The sequence below is a fragment of the Canis lupus genome, chromosome 32 (assembly GCF_048164855.1).
Source record: "Canis lupus baileyi chromosome 32, mCanLup2.hap1, whole genome shotgun sequence".
NCBI lineage: Eukaryota > Metazoa > Chordata > Mammalia > Carnivora > Canidae > Canis > Canis lupus.
In genome coordinates, this window is record NC_132869.1 from 27,378,379 (window position 1) to 27,400,212 (window position 21,834).

The 21,834-nt window shown below is 35.9% G+C and overlaps 1 protein-coding gene across 10 annotated transcripts in view; it reads left to right on the forward strand.

Moving 5' to 3' along the window:
• The window catches only part of RNF111 (ring finger protein 111), a 94,530-nt gene that overhangs the window by 34,560 nt on the left and 38,136 nt on the right, over nt 1-21,834 (forward strand). For all 10 annotated transcript variants that reach the window (XM_072808889.1, XM_072808891.1, XM_072808884.1 and 7 more), the window contains one exon: nt 7,639-8,537. In XM_072808889.1, coding sequence (XP_072664990.1) covers nt 7,658-8,537 — 880 coding nt within the window. In that variant the 5' untranslated portion in view covers nt 7,639-7,657. Of the gene's footprint in view, nt 1-7,638; nt 8,538-21,834 lie in introns of those variants that run through there.

Sequence of the window (21,834 nt, forward strand, 5' to 3'; positions counted from 1 at the left end):
ACCGTTTTACATTTCCCACCAGCAATGTACAAAGGGTCCATTTTCTCCACCCCTTAGTGATACTTGTTTATTTTATAGATAATAGCCATCCTAGGTACTAAGTAGCAAACATTGTATTTTTGACTTACATTTCCCCAATGATTAGTGACATCGTTCGGCATCCTTTTATGTTTCTTTCTTTCTTCTTCTTTTTTTTTTTCTTAAGTAGGCTTCACACTGGGTGTGGAGGGGCTTGTGTGGGGCTTCAACTCAGTGTGGGGCTTGAACTCAAGACCCTGAGATCAAGACCTAAGCTGAAATCAAGAGTTGGATGCTTAACTGACTGACTGAGCCAGTTACCCCTCTTTTTATGTTCCTATTGGCCATATGTATTTCTTCTTTGTAGAAATGGTTATTTAGTTCCTTTGTCCGTTTTTTAACTGGATTTTTGTTGTTGAGTTCTAGGAGTCCTTTATATGTTCTGGATACAACCCCTTATCAGATATCTTATAAGATACATGATTTGTGGATATTTTTTTCTATTCTGTGGGTTGCCTTTTCACTCTGTTGGTATTTCCCTTATTGCACAATGTGCAAGGATTTTATTAGGGAGAAGTGCTTATGAGAAAATGAGGAAGGAGCTAGAGAAGACAAGAGTTGTCGGACTGAGCAATGGAGGTCTGACCCTGAGTGAAGGAGAGAGGAAAGAAAAGTTGGGTCTTAGGAAGATGCAGCCATCAGGAAGTCCTTAAAACTAAAGTCAGCTATTAAGGGAGTTCTGTGTCTCCAAGGGACAGGCCCAACTTAGTTTCCCTGTCATTATGTCATTGGCCAGGAGCAGCCTGTGGGAAATGTGACTTATGGCAAATGCAGTAATAGATTTCAGAACACAGCATTTGGGGCTCTTCATCAGTTAAGCTTTCTGTAGTGGGAGGTCTTCAAGGCACATTATCATGGCTGCTCCAGAGGAGTCAGAGAAGACCTCTCCAAAGAGCTGACATTTAAACCAAGACCCACATTGTGAGCAGAAGGTATTTACCCTTTCAGGAGATCCCTGGGTGGCGCAGCGGTTTGGCGCCTGCCTTTGGCCCAGGGCGCGATCCTGGAGACCCTGGATCGAATCCCACATCGGGCTCCCGGTGCATGGAGCCTGCTTCTCCCTCTGCCTATGTCTCTGCCTCTCTCTCTCTCTCTCTCTCTCTCTCTGTGACTATCATAAATAAATAAAAAATTTAAAAAAAAAAGAAATCTTTGAGAAAAGTATGGTAGGTATGGGGAATGCAAAGTGCAGGTGAAGTGAAAGTTTGCCATAGTCAAAGGACAGCAAGAAAGAAGGCCAGTTTGGCTGCAATCTAGTGAATAAAGAGGTGAGTTGGTAGGAGAAGTAGATGGACATTAGATCATAAAGAATCCATAAACTGTGGTTAGGAGTTTGGATTTTGTTTTTGAGACATTTGGAAACCACTGGAAAAATTTGAGCAAGGGTGTAATATCTGATTTATATTCTTAGGATACACCCAAGTTGATGTGTAGAAATGAACTATTAGTAGAAGTAAGAACAACTAGCGTATTGCAATAGTACAGGCAAAAGATTATGATCGTTTGGACTAGGATGCTAGCCATGGATGTTTCCTATCCAAAGGTTAAACTCCTGGTAACTCTATCTTTCATTATCTCTGGATTTTGTGTTTTCCCATTCTAAACACCAGTCTCTTATTGTCTATGCATATATTTTCTCAGTTTCTATAGCAGTAGCATCTTTACTCTTGTGCCTCCAGTTTTGGCCCGCTTCAATCCCTTTTTCATCCTGAATTACCAGATGATCCAGCTGAAGAGCAACTACAATAATACAGCTTTCTTTTTTTTTTTTAATTTGTATTTATTTATGATAGTCACAGAGAGAGAGAGAGAGGCGGAGACATAGGGAGAGGGGAGAGAGGGAGAAGCAGGCTCCATGCACCAGGAGCCCGACGTGGGATTCGATCCCGGGTCTCCAGGATCGCGCCCTGGGCCAAAGGCAGGCGCTAAACTGCTGTGCCACCCAGGGATCCCCAATGATACAGCTTTCTAGTTTATTTTTCAAGGTATATCCCTTGTCTTATATTTTAGAATGGCCTGTCTCTTCTTCTGTCCCCCACTATGCTGTTAATTCTCTTTCCTGACTCTTATTCATCCTTTAAATTATGGATTCCTCCTTGAAGCCTTCCCTGGTCACCATCTCTAATATCTAAGTGTCCTTGCAGTGTCTTCCTTTTGGTGTTTTGTAATCTGTATTTCTCTCTCTCCTCAGTCTGAATTCTTTGAGGGTTAGGACTGTGATTTTACTTTTATAATGTCAGTATGTGGATCAGTGTCTCATGCAGCCCCTGATACATACATACCATGGTGGAAATGCAGTCTGTAGTGTTCTGTGAGTTTTATCTTGGAAGTTTTTTACATTATGGGGTTTTCTTTTGTATTCTGATAACATTGTATCTATAACTGTCTCTTCTAGAACCTTTAGTGAATTATCTGTTTTTTTTATTTCATCTTGGTGTCCTTGATCAACAAGAATTCACATGAATCATTTGATAGCTAATAGTCTTATCTTCTGAACATTATTATTGTCTGTTTAGGCTAGGTTCCTTGATCATTGGTCTTTTCTCACATTTTTATTACATTTAGCCTCCTAAAAGTTGAATTTGGCAGTCTCACAATAGTTATCCTGACTGTAACTTCCTCCTTTCTGTCAGGTATAGTCTGCAAGTTAATTTTTATTTCCTAATAAGTTTATCACGGTTCCCTCATTCCTTTTCATAATTGAAAATATTATTAGATTGTGTGCTCTTACCTGTAAGAGCAGAACTCTCTAAGAAATTTAGTTTATGGGATCCCTGGGTGGCGCAGCGGTTTGGCGCCTGCCTTTGGCCCGGGGCGCGATCCTGGAGACCCGGGATCAAATCCCACGTCGGGCTCCCTGCATGGAGCCTGCTTCTCCCTCTGCCTGTGTCTCTGCCTCTCTCTCTCTCTCTGTGTGACTATCATGAATAAATAAATAAAATCTTTAAAAAAAAAAAATTTTAGTTTATGTTGGACGTTTTGCCAATGTAGTTATGAGCCCAGAATGGTGCCTTTTGGGCTGAAATATCTTTCTTGCTAATGAAATTTTTACTGTTCAGAATGTGGCAAAGCATGTTGCCCATACTATTTAGCTGTGAGCATTTAGGTGGTAGGAGAGAGTATTCTGTTAGGTACTTGATTTCATATTCATAAACTTGGCACATGGTAGAATAATTACCAATAGAAGAGAATTAAGGAGCACCGGGTGGCTCAGTGGTTTAGTGCCTGCCTTCAGCTCAGGGCTGAAGATCCTGGGGTCCGTGATCCTGGGGTCCGGGGATCGAGTCCCACCTCAGTCTCCCTGCATGGAGCCTGCTTCTCCCTCTGCCTGTGTCTCTGCCTCTCTCTCTGGGTCTTACATAAATAAATAAATAAAATCTTAAAAAAAAAAGAGAGAATTAAAAATTCAAAACATGTCCTAAGTATATCCTCTCGGGTACAAATACTTTTTTCCACTTAATTATATGAAAAAAGTGGATAAATAGTGGATGTATTTCTAGTTCATTTTCTGGTAATCTTTAAAGCTTTTTATAGAAAAATAGAAAATCATCTTATGAATATTTTTAAAAATCTTGTTTCTTTAGAGCTCTGTAAACTCATCATATTTTCATTTAAGCTTAACAGTACTTACATTTATCATTGGTGGTAAAAGTCATTCGTACCAATAATAATGACTATTTCTAAACCATATCTCAGTTTAGAGATAGAGTTCCTCAAAGTTGTGTCTGTGATCTTCATGAGTTTTTAATCCCCCACTGTTATTCTCATGTAAATTTAATTTATGATGTAAATTGCCAAATCCTAACCCTAATTTTTAGTTTTGAAAATTAACATTTTTAGTTATTGTGCCTTTTTTCATGCAAGGTTTGCTATTAGTTGTGTATCCTACACTAATATCAGGAGTAATTGGTATGTTGCCATCATGACATAGCAATAAAGTAATTGAATCAAACTAATATAAAGAGGGAGTATAGTCTTGTGGATTCAGAATTGAAACAATGTATAATAGCAAACCAGTCCTAATGTGGCTAAGGAGTTAGGTATATCTGATATGTATTTAACTTCCTTTGTAAATTAGATTAGCCTTTTTTTTTTTTTTTAAGATTTTATTTATTTGAGAGAGAGAGCAAGCAAGCGCTAGTGGGGGGATAGGGGCAGAGGGAGGGAGAAGTCTGCTCTCTGCTGAGCAGGGAGCCCAGTGTGAGATTCGATATGGAGTTTGATCCTAGCCCTTCAAGCTCATGACCTGAGCCAAAGGAAGACACTTAAGTGACTATACCACGCAGGCACCCATGGCCAATAATTTTTATAGAAATAAAAGACTAGATTATGATTTCATCAAATACCAAATAGTTTGGAACATTCTTTATTGGTCCTTGTGTTAGTTTTGCTGCTTTTTTAGTTAAAAAAATACAGTACTGGTATTTATTTTTATGAACTTTTTTTTTTCTCAGTTCAAAATAAAAACACGAATTAGAATACTCCCTTGGTAGGAATAGCTCAGGTAATATGGGATGTTAATTTTGCATTTGATGACTGCTTGACATAACTCAGAGAACAGTTACTGGTGTACAAATACCGCATACCACACCACACACACCATGTACCTACCACCTATCCCCTATTCCTTCTTTGCCTCCAGCTGGGCAGACAAAATTCACCAAAACCCAGAGCAGAGTTAACCATAAAGAGTTCATTGTTTTGGCTTTGGGGCTTAAACTAATGGAAACGAAATTGAGTTTAGTAAATTATGCTATGAATCACCTCTTTGTAAATTCATTTATGGATTCCTGTTCTCAGAATTGATCTGTCCTTTTGGCGAGTTTTCATTGCCTCTGAGGATCTCCATTACCAGGACCTAGAGGGTGACTTAGTAATTAAGGGTGAGGAGTCTGAAACATTTTTTTTTTTCTTCAACATATGAAGTCTGTTTCTTCAGAGATACAACTCATCACAACTCTTGGGAGACATAGACTTGTGGAAGATCCCCAGATTTTTCTAAATCACATGACTCTTTTGATGAGATCAAAGAGGGGTGCATAAAATTATCTGAAGCCCAGAAATTTGGATACTTACTTTCTTGATTTTTTGGCAACAGCTTTATCCAGATAAGATTCAGATACCATTACAATTCTTCCTTTTTAATAGTATATGTCAGTGGTTTTTAGAATATTCAGAGTTGATTTAACTATCACCACAATCAGTTATGAAATGTAAAACATTTTCAGTTCACTGAAAATAAAGCTGAAACACTTTGGCCATCACATCTCAGTTCTCCTGTTAGTCTCCTGCCCTAGACAATCACTAATCTACTCTATCTCTATAGCATTGCCTGTTCTGACATTTCTTACAAAAGGAATTTTAGAAAATGTGGTCTTGTGACTGGTTTCTGTTACTTAGTGTAGCTTTTTTGGGTCATATCACTTTGTAGCATGAATTAGTATTTCATTTCTTTTGATTAACAGAGTAACCATTATGTGGATTTATTTATTCATCAGTTGATGGACATTTGTATTGTTTGTACTTTTGAGCTATCATGACTAATGGTGCCACGAATATTTGTGGCTACACCGTTTCACATTTCACAGTGACCACACCATGTTATATCCCCACCAGCAATGTATGAAGATACCAATTTATTTATCCTTGCAAACACTTGTTATTATCTATATTTTTTATTGTAGCCATTTTAGTGGGCCATCCCTTGAATCTTAAATCACGTGTATCCATGCCTTATTGTTGTGATTTGTATTTTCGATATTTAATTATGGTGATCCTTGTCTGATTTGCTGCCTCTTGTAATTTGCTCATTCCTGTGCCCATGTGTTCACCCATCTTTGTGTTCCGCCTTTAGTACTGATCCTGCTGGACTCCAGACAGGACTTGATGGCTGATTTTGGATACAGCACTGCCTGTCCTTGAAATAAGAATTATAGGAAATAGAGGTTTTGATAGCTTTGTATAGAAATAGGCCTAGTTGGCTAGGGTGCCTAGCTGGCTCTGTCAGTGGAACATGTGACTCTTCATCTCAGGGTTGTGATTTTGGGCCCCATATTGGGCATGGAGCCTATTCAAAAAAGAAAGAAAGAAATAGGCTGTTTCTTTCATTCTTTTTTTTTTTTTAATTACTGTCATCTGATAATAGTTACACACTAAAATAAAATGTGAGACCTGTGAGGTTGTATATTCTTATAACTATCATTTGTGGAGAAGGAAAAGACTACTAAATACCTTTATCCTCTCTTTTTAGAAAGTGGTTTAAAAGTGCATGTTAAATACAAAACTAATCTGTAGTCTTAGAAGTTAAGATAGTGGTTACAACTTACAGTAGTTGGAGTGACTGGAAGGGGATTTCTAGGGTGCTGGTTATCTTATGTTTTGTGATCCTGGACGTTACCATAGATAAGTTCACTCTGAGAATTTGTTGAGCTATAAATTTAGAATATGTGTGTCTATTTCAATAAAAACTTAAGTTAAAAATCTTAACATTATTTAATTGTATTTTGTATTTGTCACACAGACTACCTTTCTAATAAATACATTTCATTTTGAACCATGATATTTATTACTTTTTTATTATTACCATTCTTGTGTATTGCATTGATGTAAATGCATTAATTTCAAGTCCTCTTGTTCAGCAGCCCCTAATTTCAAAGATGGAATGATTTAGATACCCTTAGATTAGTTAATAGGAAATTTGGTTTTATGTTCTGCTGTGCTGCTTTAACTGATTGATCTTTAGCAACTCACCGTCTTTCTGCATGTATCTAAAAGTTTGTGAAATGCGGCAATTGTATATTTTATCTATCAGCGAATTTAGATTCTCATTAGAGAAAGAATAGTGTGAAGAATACAACCATGGGGAAGAGAAGCTATATGTATATATTTTTTATTTATTTGACAGAGTGTGCTTGCATACAAGTGCACAACCAGGGGGAGCTGCAGAGGGAGGAGGGAGAAGCAGACTGTCTGCTGAGCAGGGAGCCAAACACGGGGCTTGATCCCAGGACTGGGATCATGACCTGAGCTGAAGGCAGTTGCTCAACTGACTGAGCCACCCAGGTGCCCCGAAGAGAAGCTATATTTATACTAGTTAATTATTTTTAGCAATCTAATACAGTAACCATCTAGATGTACAAAAAATATTTAATTACTACTTTCAGGATACTGGGAGAAAAAGTGTCTAGTCAAAGTCTTTTGAATTCTAGTCTTTTAATCTATTTTTACTATAATAGGTTTTAAAGAAATTGTTAGGTTTTAACCAAATATGTTGCTGGAGATAGGAAGATTATACAGCAAGGTAAGTCTTTGGTTAATAGAAGTTTTCAAGTAGGCTTATGTTCAGGTAGGTTTGTGATCTTCACTTCTAAAAGTTGGGTATGTGGTAGAGGTATCAGAGAAAAATATTGTAAAAGAACAGTAAAATTACTTATTGTAGCCATTTTATATCTTGGTATACAGGAAAAGGTATGCTATTAGTGTTCTCAGTGGAATCTGAAACTCTTCAGTTAATAATAAAACACATTAACTTTCTTTTAAATCTCTAATTATGTCTTCTAGGCCTTCCTTAAAGTTTCCCATGTCTCAATGGACTCCTGAATATAACAAGCTCTATACCTTAAAAGTGGATATGAAGAGTGAGATTCCTTCTGATGCGCAAAAGACACAGGAGAGTCTGAAAGGGATCCTCTTGCATCCAGAGCCCATTGGGGCAGCCAAAAGTTTTCCTGCGGGAGTTGAGATGATTAACAGTAAAGTGGGAAATGAATTCTCTCATTTGTGTGATGATTCTCAAAAACAAGAGAAGGACATGAATGGTAACCAACAAGAGCAAGAAAAAAGTGTTGTTGTGAGGAAAAAACGCAAAAGCCAGCAGGCTGGCCCTTCTTACATGCAAAATTGTGTTAAAGAGAACCAGGGAATATTAGGATTGAGGCAACATCTAGAAACACCAAGCGATGAAGATAATGATTCCTCTTTTAGTGACTGTCTTTCTTCTCCTTCATCTAGTCTGCATTTTGGAGATTCTGATACTGTGACTTCGGATGAGGATAAAGAAGTCTCTGTAAGACATTCCCAGGCAATTTTGAGCGCTAAAGGTAGAACTCATAGTGCACGGTCCCAGAAGTGGCCTCGGACAGAGACAGAATCTGTTTCAGGATTGTTAATGAAAAGACCCTGTTTTCATAGCAGTTCATTAAGGAGACTTCCATGCAGAAAGAGATTTGTAAAAAATAATTCCTCACAGAGGACACAGAAACAAAAAGAGAGAATATTGATGCAGAGAAAAAAAAGAGAAGTGTTAGCCCGAAGAAAATATGCATTGCTCCCCAGTTCTAGTAGTTCCAGTGAGAATGACCTCAGCAGCGAATCCTCTTCCAGCTCATCAACTGAAGGTGAAGAAGATTTGTTTGTTTCTACCAGTGAAAACCACCAAAACAATCCAACTGTTCCCTCAGGTAAAGATGTTTCTTAAGTTGAGCAAAACATGAAAGCATTGTGTTTGTGCTTAATTTTCTTCTACATTTTAGTGATTTTATTGCTTTTAGAAGGAATATGAGGTTCAATTTACTTTTATTTTTAAGCCATATGAACAAATTACCAACTGTAGAATCAAACCATGACTCCAATTCTAAGATCCAGATTTTTGTATTTTATACTTTTTTGGATAGCTCTGTGATGGATATCTTTCACATTCTACGAGAGTAAAAACACTAAAAAAAAATTACTTAATATTGTTTTTCCTTTAAGTACGCTATTTTTTTTTAAAAGATTTATTTATTTATTCATGAGAGGCAAAGACACAGGGAGAGGGAGAAGCACACTCCATGCAGGGAGCCTGACGTCGGTCGGACTCCTTCCCAGGTCTCCAGGATCACGCCCTGGGCTGAAGGTGGCACTAAACCGCTGAGCCACCCAGGCTGCCCTAAGTATTCTATTCTTATTGTTTACTAATTACCTTGTCATGATCTTTGTAATTGAAAAATAATTTCAAGTATTTAAGAGATGCCTTTATTCTAATACTAGAACTTTTAGTTTTGACAGTGCTCAGTAGAGCACATGATTGATCAGTTAAAATTGAATTGATAAGGATCAGTTTGAGTGCACTCTCCCCTCCTCACAGTAAATATTATATTTAGCTAGAATAAGATTATGTGCAGTCTCTGAAGTATAAGTATGTTACATATATTACCACTTTACATTTACAAATTTGCTGTAATTTAAAGGAAGTTGATGAAGTGAGCATTGAGGAGTAAAGTCTGAACTGAGGGAAAAGGTTAATTTCTTATGAAAGAATGGGGCATTAAGGAGAGCTTTTTCGAGGGCTACAATCATGGTTTTTAATACTGACACAAAGGTTTCCCAGTCTTTGCCTGATGTCCTGCTTGTGCCATTTTCCCCTCTTTCTTTTCTCCTTCTGTATAGGTTACTTCTTTTTCCAAGACTCCTTTCCTCTTTTTATTTTTCTATCTTTGCCAGAACTCCAAAACTATAACTTTGATCTTTAGTCTTAGCCATGATCAGTTCATTTTTTTTTTTTAACTTCCTCAAATATTTGTTTTAAAGAGTTCATTGAGAGCCCCCAAGGTTGGGAGGTGGTTACAACAGCCATTCTCTGAGGTTTCTTGAGATACAGGGAAGTGAGAATAGGAATTGTCTTGCTTAGTTGCCGCATTTCACATTTTCCTCAGGTGGTTAGAATGTGAAGACTTGTTTGGGGAAGAGGGAGCAGCAGAGCCCAATTTCTGCTTGAAATTAATGAGGCAGGATGGTTGGAGACGTGAAGCAGAAGTTCCAAGGAGCTGGTATTTGTAAGAGGCATGAGAATAGAGGTAATGTAGGTCAGTATCAGTGCCTGTTTCTAGGAAGAAAGGAGTTCATATACTCCCAAGTATTCAAGATAAATGCAAACTCTGTAATTCATTTTGAAATCTTATTTAATACTGTAGTATGTGGTTTTTGCTATCTTTCTTGGAAGAATTGCATTTTTTCAACTACATATAATATTTTGAGACACTTAAGAGTAATGTGTGTCTCTAGAAATACAAACCCAAATGTTAAAACAGATTCTTTTGATTTTTTTCTGGTTTTTAGACCAGTGTTCTGTTTTAAACTAATTTGTTTTTTTTAAAATAATGGTTTAAGAGTAACATTCACATAGTGTGCAGTTTTAAAAGTACCAAGAATGTTTAAAATTAAAAAAACGTTTCCCACTTCTTCTTAGGTCCCAGTTTTATTACCTAGAAGTAGTTAGTTTCTTCTCTCCTTCAGAAAATGTGGAACATATATAAGGGTAAATAAATAATGGGGGTTTAAAAACTACTAATGTGTGTAGTTATAGCCTCGTTTGAAAAAAATGGTTGCATAATATTTCCTTTGTATGGATGTTCCATAATTTATTTAGCCAGGTTTTGTTGATGGATGTTTGCTGCATTGAACTACCTTGTACACACAGTTTTGCACACCTAGGCAAGCATAAAGGCATAATTTCTAAAAGTAAATAGGAAGTTACATGCATTTAAAAATTTGCTAGTTAAAAAAATAAAATGAAATAAAAATTTGCTAGTTTTTGTTATCAGAATGCTCTCCAAGGAGTTTCATCAAGTTCCTTTATCACGCAACAGTAGATGATGTTATAAAAATAAAAATACCTAGCACTTTTTGGGTATTTACTCTGTGCTGGTATTGTTCTGAATGTTTATGTGTATTCTCATTTCATCTTCTCAGCACTCTTAGGATGTGTTCTGTTATTATCATCCTCATATTACAGATGAAGCATTTGGAAAACTATTTTAAAATAACTTATATCAAAAAGTTAAACTGAAATATTTATGGGACATTGTTCTATTATCAAGAAATTTCAGCTCTTAAAAAATTGCCTTTCTTAGATTCTTAAGAGATAGGTTTTTCTTCTGGATTTATTTTTAGTGCTGGCTTTCTGATTCCAATTCCGGTATGTTTTAGTGTGTGTTGAAAATTAGGAGAGGGTTCGAATATCTCAAATTTTAATTAGATTTATCTATTATACCTTAATATGATTTGTATGGATGGGTATTAGTTACTCTGGAGCTGCTAGGACAACTTTTTCACACACTATCCATCAATACTTAACTGGCTGTTGCTGTAGTGAACTGATGGAAAGAATGTTTGACATGTTAAGTATTTTGTTATATCTTTATTCTCTCTGAGATATAACAGTTATGTATAATTAACTGGTTTTACCGAATCACCTAAGAATAAATTAAGTCAGTACTTTACACTGTATAACAAACATTAATTCATTTGTTGTTGCGTTTCTGGGAAATCCCTATTTGCCTCATCCTTACTGTTTTTAAATTTTATTATGGCTCTCTATTCAAGCCTGAAAGCCAAAATGATATGTGACTTGGATTGTTAGACAGTTGCCAGTTAGGTTGAGAATTTATACATCCAGTTTTGTTCCTGATAATATTTGCCAGGAACTTTTAGATACTTTAAAACAACGTAACAGAAGGTAAGTTTGAGAGAGTATATGTTAATTTTAGTGACATAGTTCTGTGATGTATTCAGTGAACCTCATCTGAACTGCTTTGATTTTTATTTTATATAGTCCTTATATTAGCACTGGGAAATCCTCATTTCCCCAGTTGTTACTGTTTTTTAATTCAGTGACTGTATTTTATTTACAGCTTAAAAATATATCTAATGGGTATATATTCATAATTTTCAAGTGCACACTGTACAGTATTGACTTAAGTGTTTTAAAAGTTTGAAAACTTTAGGGCAGCCTGGTGGCCTTTAGCACTGCCTTTGGCCCAGGGTGTGATCCTAAATAAAATCTTTAAAAATTTAAAAATCTGAACTACTGCTTAAATTTTTTTTAAAGATTTTATTTATTTATTCATGAGAGACAGAGAGAGAGGCAGAGACACAGGCAGAGGGAGAAGCGATGGGGGAGTCAATCCTGGATCTGCAGGATCACGGCCTGGGCCAAAGACAGACGCTCAACCACTGAGCCACCCAGGTGTCTCTAAAAGTTTGAAAACTTTAAAAGGTAACTTTTAAGATAAACATTAAGATAACCTTTAGAATTGTAATCCTAATATTAGGAATTATATTTGTGAATGTTTGTTTTCCTCCTTTTCCAAAAATAACACTGATAGAGATTTGTTTTTGTTATTTTTATATGGAAATGTTCACACATAAAAACAGAAGTTATACCTATATAACCTACTTTCAGTTTTCAATATCCTGCCATTCTTTCTTTATCTTTCACCCCTCACATTTTTTTTTCTGGAGAATTTTATTTAAAAAAAAATTATTTTTTTCTGGAGAATTTTAGAACAATATCTAGACATCATACCATTTAATATGTTTTGTATACTGCATATTTCCTGCAAACTGGTAGTTAGATCTAAAAACTTGATTTGATTCAAGTTCAGTTTAGCAACACTTCCTTGGTGGTACTGTGTACTTCCTATTGCATCACTTGTTAAAGTTGACGAGAAGGTTCAGGTGGTGTCATTCTGATCCTTCCAGCCTGAAGTTCCCTGTCAGCATTTCATATAGTATTAGCAACAGCTTTGATGATCTTGTCTGGATCCATTATTTCTTTTCTTTCTTTCTTTCTTTTTTTTCTTTTAAGGTTTTATTTATTCATGAGAGACACAGAGAAAGAGAGGGGCAGGGGCAGAGACACAGGCAGAGAGAGAGGGAGAAAGAAGCAAGCTCCATGCAGGGAGCCCAACACAGACTCTATCCCGGGACTCCAGGATCACACCCTGGGCCAAAGGCAGGCGCTAAACCACTGAGCCACCCAGGGATCCCCCGGATCCATTATTTCATTAGGGGTTGCAAAATGTTGACTTTCTGATTGTCATTCTGTTTACATTTATTTTTTTTCTATTTATTTTTTTTCTGTTTACATTTATTAACGGAGATTCTTCTACAAAGAATTCTTAACTAATTGGTTACTCGGAAATGCAGTCCATATAGGAAAGGCAAGATGAATGCTTGACTTTTCAAAATGAATCAGTACTCTTGCAATATCCAAAGATGATTTTTCATTTTCAGATATCATTTTGAACTCATAGTTTTTTTTGTTTTTTTGTTTTTGGTCTTTTCTTTTTAAAGATTCTATTTATTTATTCATGAGAGACACAGAGAGAGGAAGAGAGAGAAGCAGGCTCCAATGCAGGGACCCCGTTGTGGGACTTGATTCCGGAACTCCAGGATCACGCCCCAGCCCGAAGGCAGAGGCTCTACCGCTGAGCCCCCAGGTGTCCCTAACTCATGGGTTTTAGTGCAGTTGGTATAGTTCAATCTTTTTTATTTATTTATTTATTTATTTATTTATTTATTTATTTATTATTTTTAAAAAGATTTTATTTATTCATGAGAGACAGAGAGAGAGAGGTAGAGACACAGGCAGAGGAAGAAGCAGGCTCCATGCAGTGAGCCCAACGTGGGACTTGATCCCAAGACTTCAGAATCAAGCCCCAGGCCAAAGGCAGGTGCTCAACCGCTGAGCCACCCAGGGATTCCCCTTTTTATTTTTTTGATACTCAGTTTCATCTGTGGCCTGTGGAGCATCTTCAGATTGAGTTTATGTCCTTTTGATACCACCCCAGTGATCTCTGACAAGATAGTCTCTTATACAACTATTAGCACAAGCAGGGGAAGTGGCATCGAGGAGAGGGTAAAGCAGGCTCCCTGTTGATCAAGGACCCCAGTGTGGCGCTCTATCCCAGGACCCTGGGATCATGACCTGAGCCTAAGGCAGATGCTTAACTGACTGAGCCACCCAGGCACTTACATGCCACCAATTTAATACATGTTTAGGTTCATCTTTTTCATTGTTGTGTCATGATTTTTCTTCTTTTAGGGGATTTGGTAAAATTTTTAATTATGTAAAACATTTACCTGGTTCCAAAGTCAAAACTTTTAGGCAAGAATATATTCAGTGAGCTCTAGTTTTTTACCTCTGCTCCTCTTCCGATCTTTCTCTCCCTCATTACTTTTTTTTTTTTTTTTTTTTTGAGAGAGAGAGAGCAGAGGAGGAGCAGAGGGAGAGAATCTTGAGCAGACTCAAGAGTGGGCTCAGAATGGAACCTGACCTGGGGCTCAGTCTCATGACCCTGAGATCATAGCCTGAGCCGAAATAAAAAATTGGATGCTTAACTGATTAAACCACCCTGGTGTCTTGTATTTTCATTACTTTTAAATTTTGGTTTGTTACTCTATTTTTTTTCCTGTTCAGAAATAAAAACAATATTCATAGTATTCTATCCTTCTCTTAAAATGTCTCTTGATTTTTCACCTAACAATATATATAATTGTTAGGGTATAGAGATTATAGAGGAATAAAAGTGTGTGTGTGTATATGTGTGTGTGTGTGTGTGTGTATATGTGTGTGATATAAAGGATACACACACACTTCATTGCTTTTCATTCCTCTTATTTTTTTTTACAGCTTTGTAGTACTCCATTGTATAGTTATACCAAAGGTTGTTGAATCTGTTGATGAATAGTTTGCAGCTTTTTGCTGTTAGGAACAGCACTGCAATGAATAGCTTTTTGTATATGTTATTTAATATTTTTTGCCTAATCATAGTTTTGGAATAGAATTTTAGGAGAGGATTGTTGGGCCAAAGATAAATGAATATATTATTTTAAAAATATGGCCAAATTTCTCTCTGTGGGGATCATAGCCATTTATGATGCCCACCAGCAGTATTGGAGAGTGCCTGTTTTCCCAAAGCCTTTCTAAGAGTTTATTGTCAAATTTTAGGTTTTTTGCTCCATCTGATAGGTAAGAAATAGTATGTCAGTATATTTTTAATTTTTATTTATTTATTTATTTTTAAATTTTTATTTATTTATTTATGATAGTCACACAGAGAGAGAGAGAGAGAGAGAGGCAGAGACATAGGCAGAGGGAGAAGCAGGCTCCATGCACCGGGAGCTCGATGTGGGATTCAATCGCGGGTCTCCAGGATCGTGCCCTGGGCCAAAGGCAGGCGCCAAACCGCTGCACCACCCAGGGATCCCTATTTTTAATTTTTAGATAAGTAATGTTGCATATCTCTCATGTTTATTTTTTATTTTTTCAAAAGATTTTATTTATTTATTTTAGAGAGAGAGGGTGTGTGAGCAGGTTGAGGGGCAGAGGAAGAGGGGGAGAGAGAATCCCAAGGAGACTCTGCTGATCATGGAGCCAGCCCAATGCAGGGGTATAGTCCACAACCCAGGAATCATGGCCTAAGCCAAAATCAAGAGTTGGACACTTAACTGACTAAGCCACCCAAGCACCCCTTTTCATATTTTTAAAGGTCATTCTATTTCTCATGATCAGTCTGCTCATACCTTTTGCGTGTTTTTTTTTTTTCTTTTTTTAATCAGGATGTTGGTCTTCATTCTTCCATCCATTTTCAGATGCTTGTATGTACTTGGGACATAAATCCTATATATTAACACATTTCCCCCAAATTTATCGTTAGTCCTTTGACTTTGTTACACTTTTTCACCATGCCAAATCTTTTTTCTTTTCTTTTTTTTTTTTTTCTTGGTTAGTCACATTTATTTACCTTTATCTTTACTGTTTTGGGTTTTGAATCATAATTAGGAAAGCTTTTCCCATTTCAAGTTTATAAGAGAAATAACCCATTTTCCCCTGAGCCCTTTCATTATTTACTTTTTCTTTTCTTTTTTCTTTTTCTTTCTTTCTTTTTACATTTAAAGTACACATCTATTTGATGTTTATCTTCATGTGTAGTATGAAGAGTGGATCCATTTTTTAAAAATGTGGCTATCCAATTGTCCCAAAACAAATCATTAATTTTTTTTCCTATTAACTTGAGATGCCATCTTATGTTAAGTTTCCGTAGGCATTTGGACTTTTTTATGGAGTTTTCATTATGTTCCATTGATCTGTCTATGCATACACTAAAAGTACACTGTTTAATTATACACTTTTATATTTTTTTGTTATTTTTGCCTGTTTTTCTAAGTGAAGTTACAGTCAGCTTGTTAATCTGAGGATAGTGGTAGTGGGGAGAATGGTATTCATATTGGGATTATATTTGTTGCTAAATTACGGTACCTGACATATTTAGTATGTTGTTGGGCGTTCCTTTTCCAGAATATGGTATGTCTTTTCATTTGTTGAAGTCTAGTTTTATATCTGGCAGGGAATGTTTTATATGTTACAGCTTTTTTTTTTTTTTTTTTTTTTTAAAGAAAACAGCTTCATTGAGGTATAATTTACCTACCATAAAGTTCATTTTAAGTGTATGATTCAGTGATTTTTAGTAAACTTAGAGTTGTACAGCCATTACCACAATACAGTTTTAGAACATTTCCATTAATCCCAAGAGATATCTCCTGCTTATTTGTAGTTTAATCCCCATCCTAACCCTCAGTCCCCCACAACCTAATCTATTGCTGTCTCTAAGGATTTGCCTTTTCTGGACAGGTTCCCCGCCCCCCTCTTTGGACATTTCATTTAAATATAATATATGTGTGATCTTTTGTGTCTGGCTTTTTTCATTAAGTTTACATTAAGTTTTTGAGGTTCATCCATGCAGGTATCAGTAATTAGTGTCTGTTTACTATTTAGTTCTTTTATAGTATTTCATTATATGGATATACCACATTTTGTTTACCCATTTGTCAGTGATTGACATTGAATTGTTTCCAGTATTTGGCTCTTGTTAATAATGCTACTGTGAACATTTAAATACAAATCTTTGCAGATATATATATTTTTATTTCAGTTGGATAGATACCCAACAGAAGAATCCTAAAGACGAGTCAGAGCTGCTACAACTTCAATAAGTTAGTTACTGCAAAAGACAAGAGCAGTAGCAAAAGCAGCTGGTAGCAGGAAGATTCTGCTTTTGATAGTAACTAGCACCAACATGTTGGGTACTTAACGGCACTCTGATATAGTTTATGTAAAGAGTATGAACTTTAGAATTAAAATTAGGTTTGAATTTAGAGAGAATTGCTTACTATATGACAAGTCATTTAAATTTGCTAAGTGTCCGTTTCTTTTTTTTTTTTAATTTTTTAAATTTTTTTTTTTTATGATAGTTATACAGAGAGAGAGAGAGAGAGAGAGAGAGGCAGAGACACAGGCAGAGGGAGAAGCAGGCTCCAGGCACCGGAAGCCCGACGCAGCCAAACCGCTGCGCCACCCAGGGATCCTTAAGTGTCAGTTTCTTGATGGAGTTAGACACACAAAATATTGCATATGACACAAAGTATATGCCTATGAATTAGAAGCTGTTTTCATTATTAGCATCATGCCAGACTTAACAAAGAGGGACCAAGGTAATCTATGATTGTAGTGTCTGATATATCTTACAGATGCTGCCAAGAGAATCTGTGATCTCTTATTAGGGAATAGAAGTGGTTGTTGAGCTCATGAAGAATTCTGTCAGAGAAGCCATTATTTCTGTGATCTGTATTAAAGTACCTAATTCTTTCCAGGCTGTTACCTGTTATTTCTCATGCTTGTAAAGTTCCTTTTTCATCATTTTTTTTTTCCCTTTTCCTCATGATGTTCTAAAAGGTACAAGCAGCATAGGTATCTTAAAAGAAATAGTTAAAATCACCTAGGGTCCTACCATTCTAATGTTTTGGCTATACTCACGTTACTTATCCTTTAATATTTCTAAATGTAAGAGAGTGTGTAAAAATAAAATTAGTCCAGTAAGAAATGACCTATTCTCCTGATTTTCAGTAGTATTGAGGTTTAACTTCATACTTTTAGGAATGTTTCCTTTAAATTTTGTTTTAAATAATTGTCATTCCAGAAAAAACACTAGGTTACAGATGCCCATATCATGCCTGTTGTGATTATTATTTAGTTACAGGTATTAACTGTATCAAGTTATGCTTATAAAGTTCCTTTTTAGAAAAATGATACTTAAGCAATAGAGTAAGTGTATCAGTTACTTATATAACCTTTAGTTACACAATCCGTAGTCATAAAAAATTATGTAAGTTGAATTTTAATACATTAGAAAACCTAGCTTTTTATCACTTATCAGTGGAACTTCAGAAGGTTACATTTATGTTAGACTTGATTGTTTTATAAGATGTTTATAATGTTTGGGTTTTTTTTTTTTTACAGACTTTAAGGAAATTTCATGTACACAATATATATAGAGAAATCACTAATAAAAGTTTATATGCAGGTGTAGCTTTTTCTCATGTAGAATGGTAATGTCCAGTTGATGGGTTAAAATAAGAAAAGTATTTTAAAAATCCATGTTTTATTTCTATGTATAATGCTTTTAGTTTTCAATATACAATTTCTTTTGTATTTCTGCCTTCAGCTGCATCATGTGCATGATTATGGAGGAAGAATTGGAAAAGTAATTTGGAAATGGAATCTAGGATATTATTTTAAATAGACACTCAAGTGCTATTTTTTCTCTGCCTATAAGATATATTTAGGCTGTTAAAAATACATTTTACTTCAATATGTCTGTGTGTGTGTAGTTTTTAGAACTTAGAAACTACTTCAGAAATAACTTTCTCCAAATCAGATCATCTTTCATTGACACTGATTTGCCAGTGCCTGCTCTCTTCTCCTCTTTGAAGTATCAGAGAGTACATCATAGATCTTTGTCATGGGCTTATATCTCCTCCAGATACTACCCAGCTTTTGAAATAGTGCACGTTTGATGACGTATAGATGTATTAGAGATGAAATTTGAAATTTCCAAGGAATGGCACTTTGGGTAAAGGAATAGATTGCATAAACTCCGTTGTGACAGGAAAGTTGAATCATTGTTGTCATTGTGGTAAACAAGAGTTCAGTCAGGGGTGGATAAAAATGAATATACAATATCAATGACATACATACTAGGAGATAATAAGAATAAATGGATCTCATTTGTAAGAGCAACAAAGAGAATAAAGTCTCTAAGAATAATCTTAATAGGAGTATATTTGATGTCTATTAAGAAAATTATATAGCTTTATTAGCATTTATTTATTTAAAAATTTTTTTTTATTTATTTGAGAGAGAGAGAGAGTGTGCACCAGCGCGGGGGGGGGGGGGGTGGCAGAAGGAGAGGGAGAAACAGACTTCCCAGTAAGCAGGGAGCCTGATGTGGGACTCAATCCCATGACCTTGAGATCACAACCTGAGCTGAAGGCAGATGCTTAACCAACTGAGCCACCCACGTGCCCCTTTTATTAGCATTTATAATCAGACCAAACCTACAAGTTTTCTAGAGATTTATAAAAGATAATACTGGTAGATCGCAAAATATATTCTTAGATGAGAAAACATATATATTATTAAAGATGTCCGGACTTCATTAGTGTTGCTTAATGCCGGTTCATTTCAAATCTCAAGAATTTTCCTTTTCCCTTAATTTTATAATCCTAAGAATTAGGAAAACCTGAATCTACTAGATATCAAAATAGAATTATTCTAGTCTTTACAACAAATGTTACTGGGACAGTTGTAGATCCACATGCAAAAGAGATTAACTTAATCTTTTTTTTTTTTTAATGATTTTATTTATTTATTCATAGAGACACACACAGAGAGAGAGAGGCACAGGCACAGGCACAGGCAGAGGGAGAAGCAAGCTCCATGCAGAGAGCCTGATGTGGGACTCGATCCGGGGTCCCCAGGATCAAACCCCGGGCTGCAGGCAGCGCTAAACCGCTGCGCCACCGGGGCTGCCCAACTTAATCTTTTATGTCATGTTAGACACAAAAATTAACATAGACCTAAATGTAAGAGCTAAACTATACAACTTCTAGAAGAAACATAGGAAAAATTTTCAGTGACTTTCTGTTAGGCAGAGATATTTTAAATATGTCACCAAAAGCATCATGCATAAGAGAAATTGCTAATTTGGATTTCATCAAAATTAAAGACTTTTATGCTTCAGAAGACAGCATTAAGAAAATGAAAAGTTGGGGAGCCTGGGTGGTTCAGTTGGTTGAACATCTGACTCTTGATATTGGCTCAGGTCATGATCCTCAGGGTTGTGAGATCGAGCCCTGAGTCGGGCTCCTCGCTCAGTGGTAAGTTGGCTGGAGATTTTCTCCTGGGGGGACAGAGGGAGAGGGAGAGAGAAAAACTGAAGCAGATTAATGTTCATAGCAGCTTTATTCATACTAGCTGAAAATGAGAAAAATCCAGACGTCCATTGACAGAAATAAGGATAAACAAATTGTGATATATTCATATGGTAGGATATCACTCAATAATAAAAAAGAGTGAATTATTGATACAGTTAAATAAATATCATGAATGAGTATTTCACTGAATGAAAAAGGCGAGACACAAAAGTATAAGTAATGTATAATTCTATATTTATATAGAACTCTAGAAAATACAAACCAATCAATCCGTAATGACAAAACACAGGTCAGTTGTAGAAGTGTAGGAATGTGTGGAGGGTTGAGGGCTGACTGAAACAGGGCACACAATCTTGTGAGCGTGTTGGAAATGTTCTAAAATTGGATTGAGATGATAGTTGTATTCTGTAAACTTACTAAAACTAGTGAAATGTGCACTTAAAATGGATGAAATATTTGGCTCTTGGTATTCATGTGGGAAAATTCTTATCAAAAACATGACTTGTAAGTTCTTGGCAGACTTCTAATAGTAATGGACAGAGAAGAATGTTTTTAAAAAGATTAAAAAGACATTTATTTAGTACCTGATTTGTGAAAAATACAGCAAGAGAAGAAATGGAATATGACTTTTTTTAACCATCTTATTTAGCCATTTTAGTGTACATTTTAGTAGTATTAAGTATATCCACATTGTTGTGAAATAGATCTTCAGAACTTTTTCCTCTTGCAGTTTGAAACTCTATACTCATCAAATAATTCCTTTTTCCCTCTCCCCTCAGCCCTAGTAGCCACCACTCTATTTTGTTTATGAATTTGACTGCTTTAGAGCCACATGTAAGTGGAATCATATATAGTATTTTAATATGACTGGCTTATTTTACTTCTAGCATAATGTCCTGAAGATTTGTTCATGTTGGTCCATGTGACAGGAGTTCTTTCCTTTTAAAGGCTGAATAATATTGTATGAATATACAATATTTTGTTTTCCCATCCTTTGATGGACATTTGTGTTGTTTTCACCTATTGGCTAAGAGCATGGGTGTACAATACCTTCTCAAGACAAAATGTGAATTTTAAACTATGAAAGTTACACCTCAGAGAAGCTGTTTAAGAAAATAGAATTATCCTGATATAAGAATTCTTGTCAAAGGGGATGAAGTGATGGCATTAAAATATAACCTAAAACATTCAGTGATACTTAAGAGAGTTATCAAAATTTAATGGGTCACAGAAAGGATTTTTCAGTAAATGGTTTGGGAATAGCTAGTCATGTAGAGACAGGGTCAGATTCTATTTATAATCTTACCTAATTCCATAAACAAAAATTGTTCTCCATGAAGTAAATAATTAAGGAAACACATTGAACTAAATATATGTATCTGTCTTCCAAATAAGGATGCCCTTTCCAAACTTAGAATAATTTAGAAAGGAACTGGGGCGCCTGGGTGGCTCAGTGGTTGGATGTCTGCCGTTGGCTCAGGTCGTGATCCTGGGGTTCTGGGATTGAGTCCCTCATCGGGCTCCTGCAGGGAGCCTGCTTCTCCCTCTGCCTGTCTCTCTGCCTCTCTCTGTGTCTCTCATGAATAAATAAATAAAATCTTAAAAAAAAAAATAAAATATACAAAACATGACAGATTTCATAGCTTAAAACCAAAAACTATA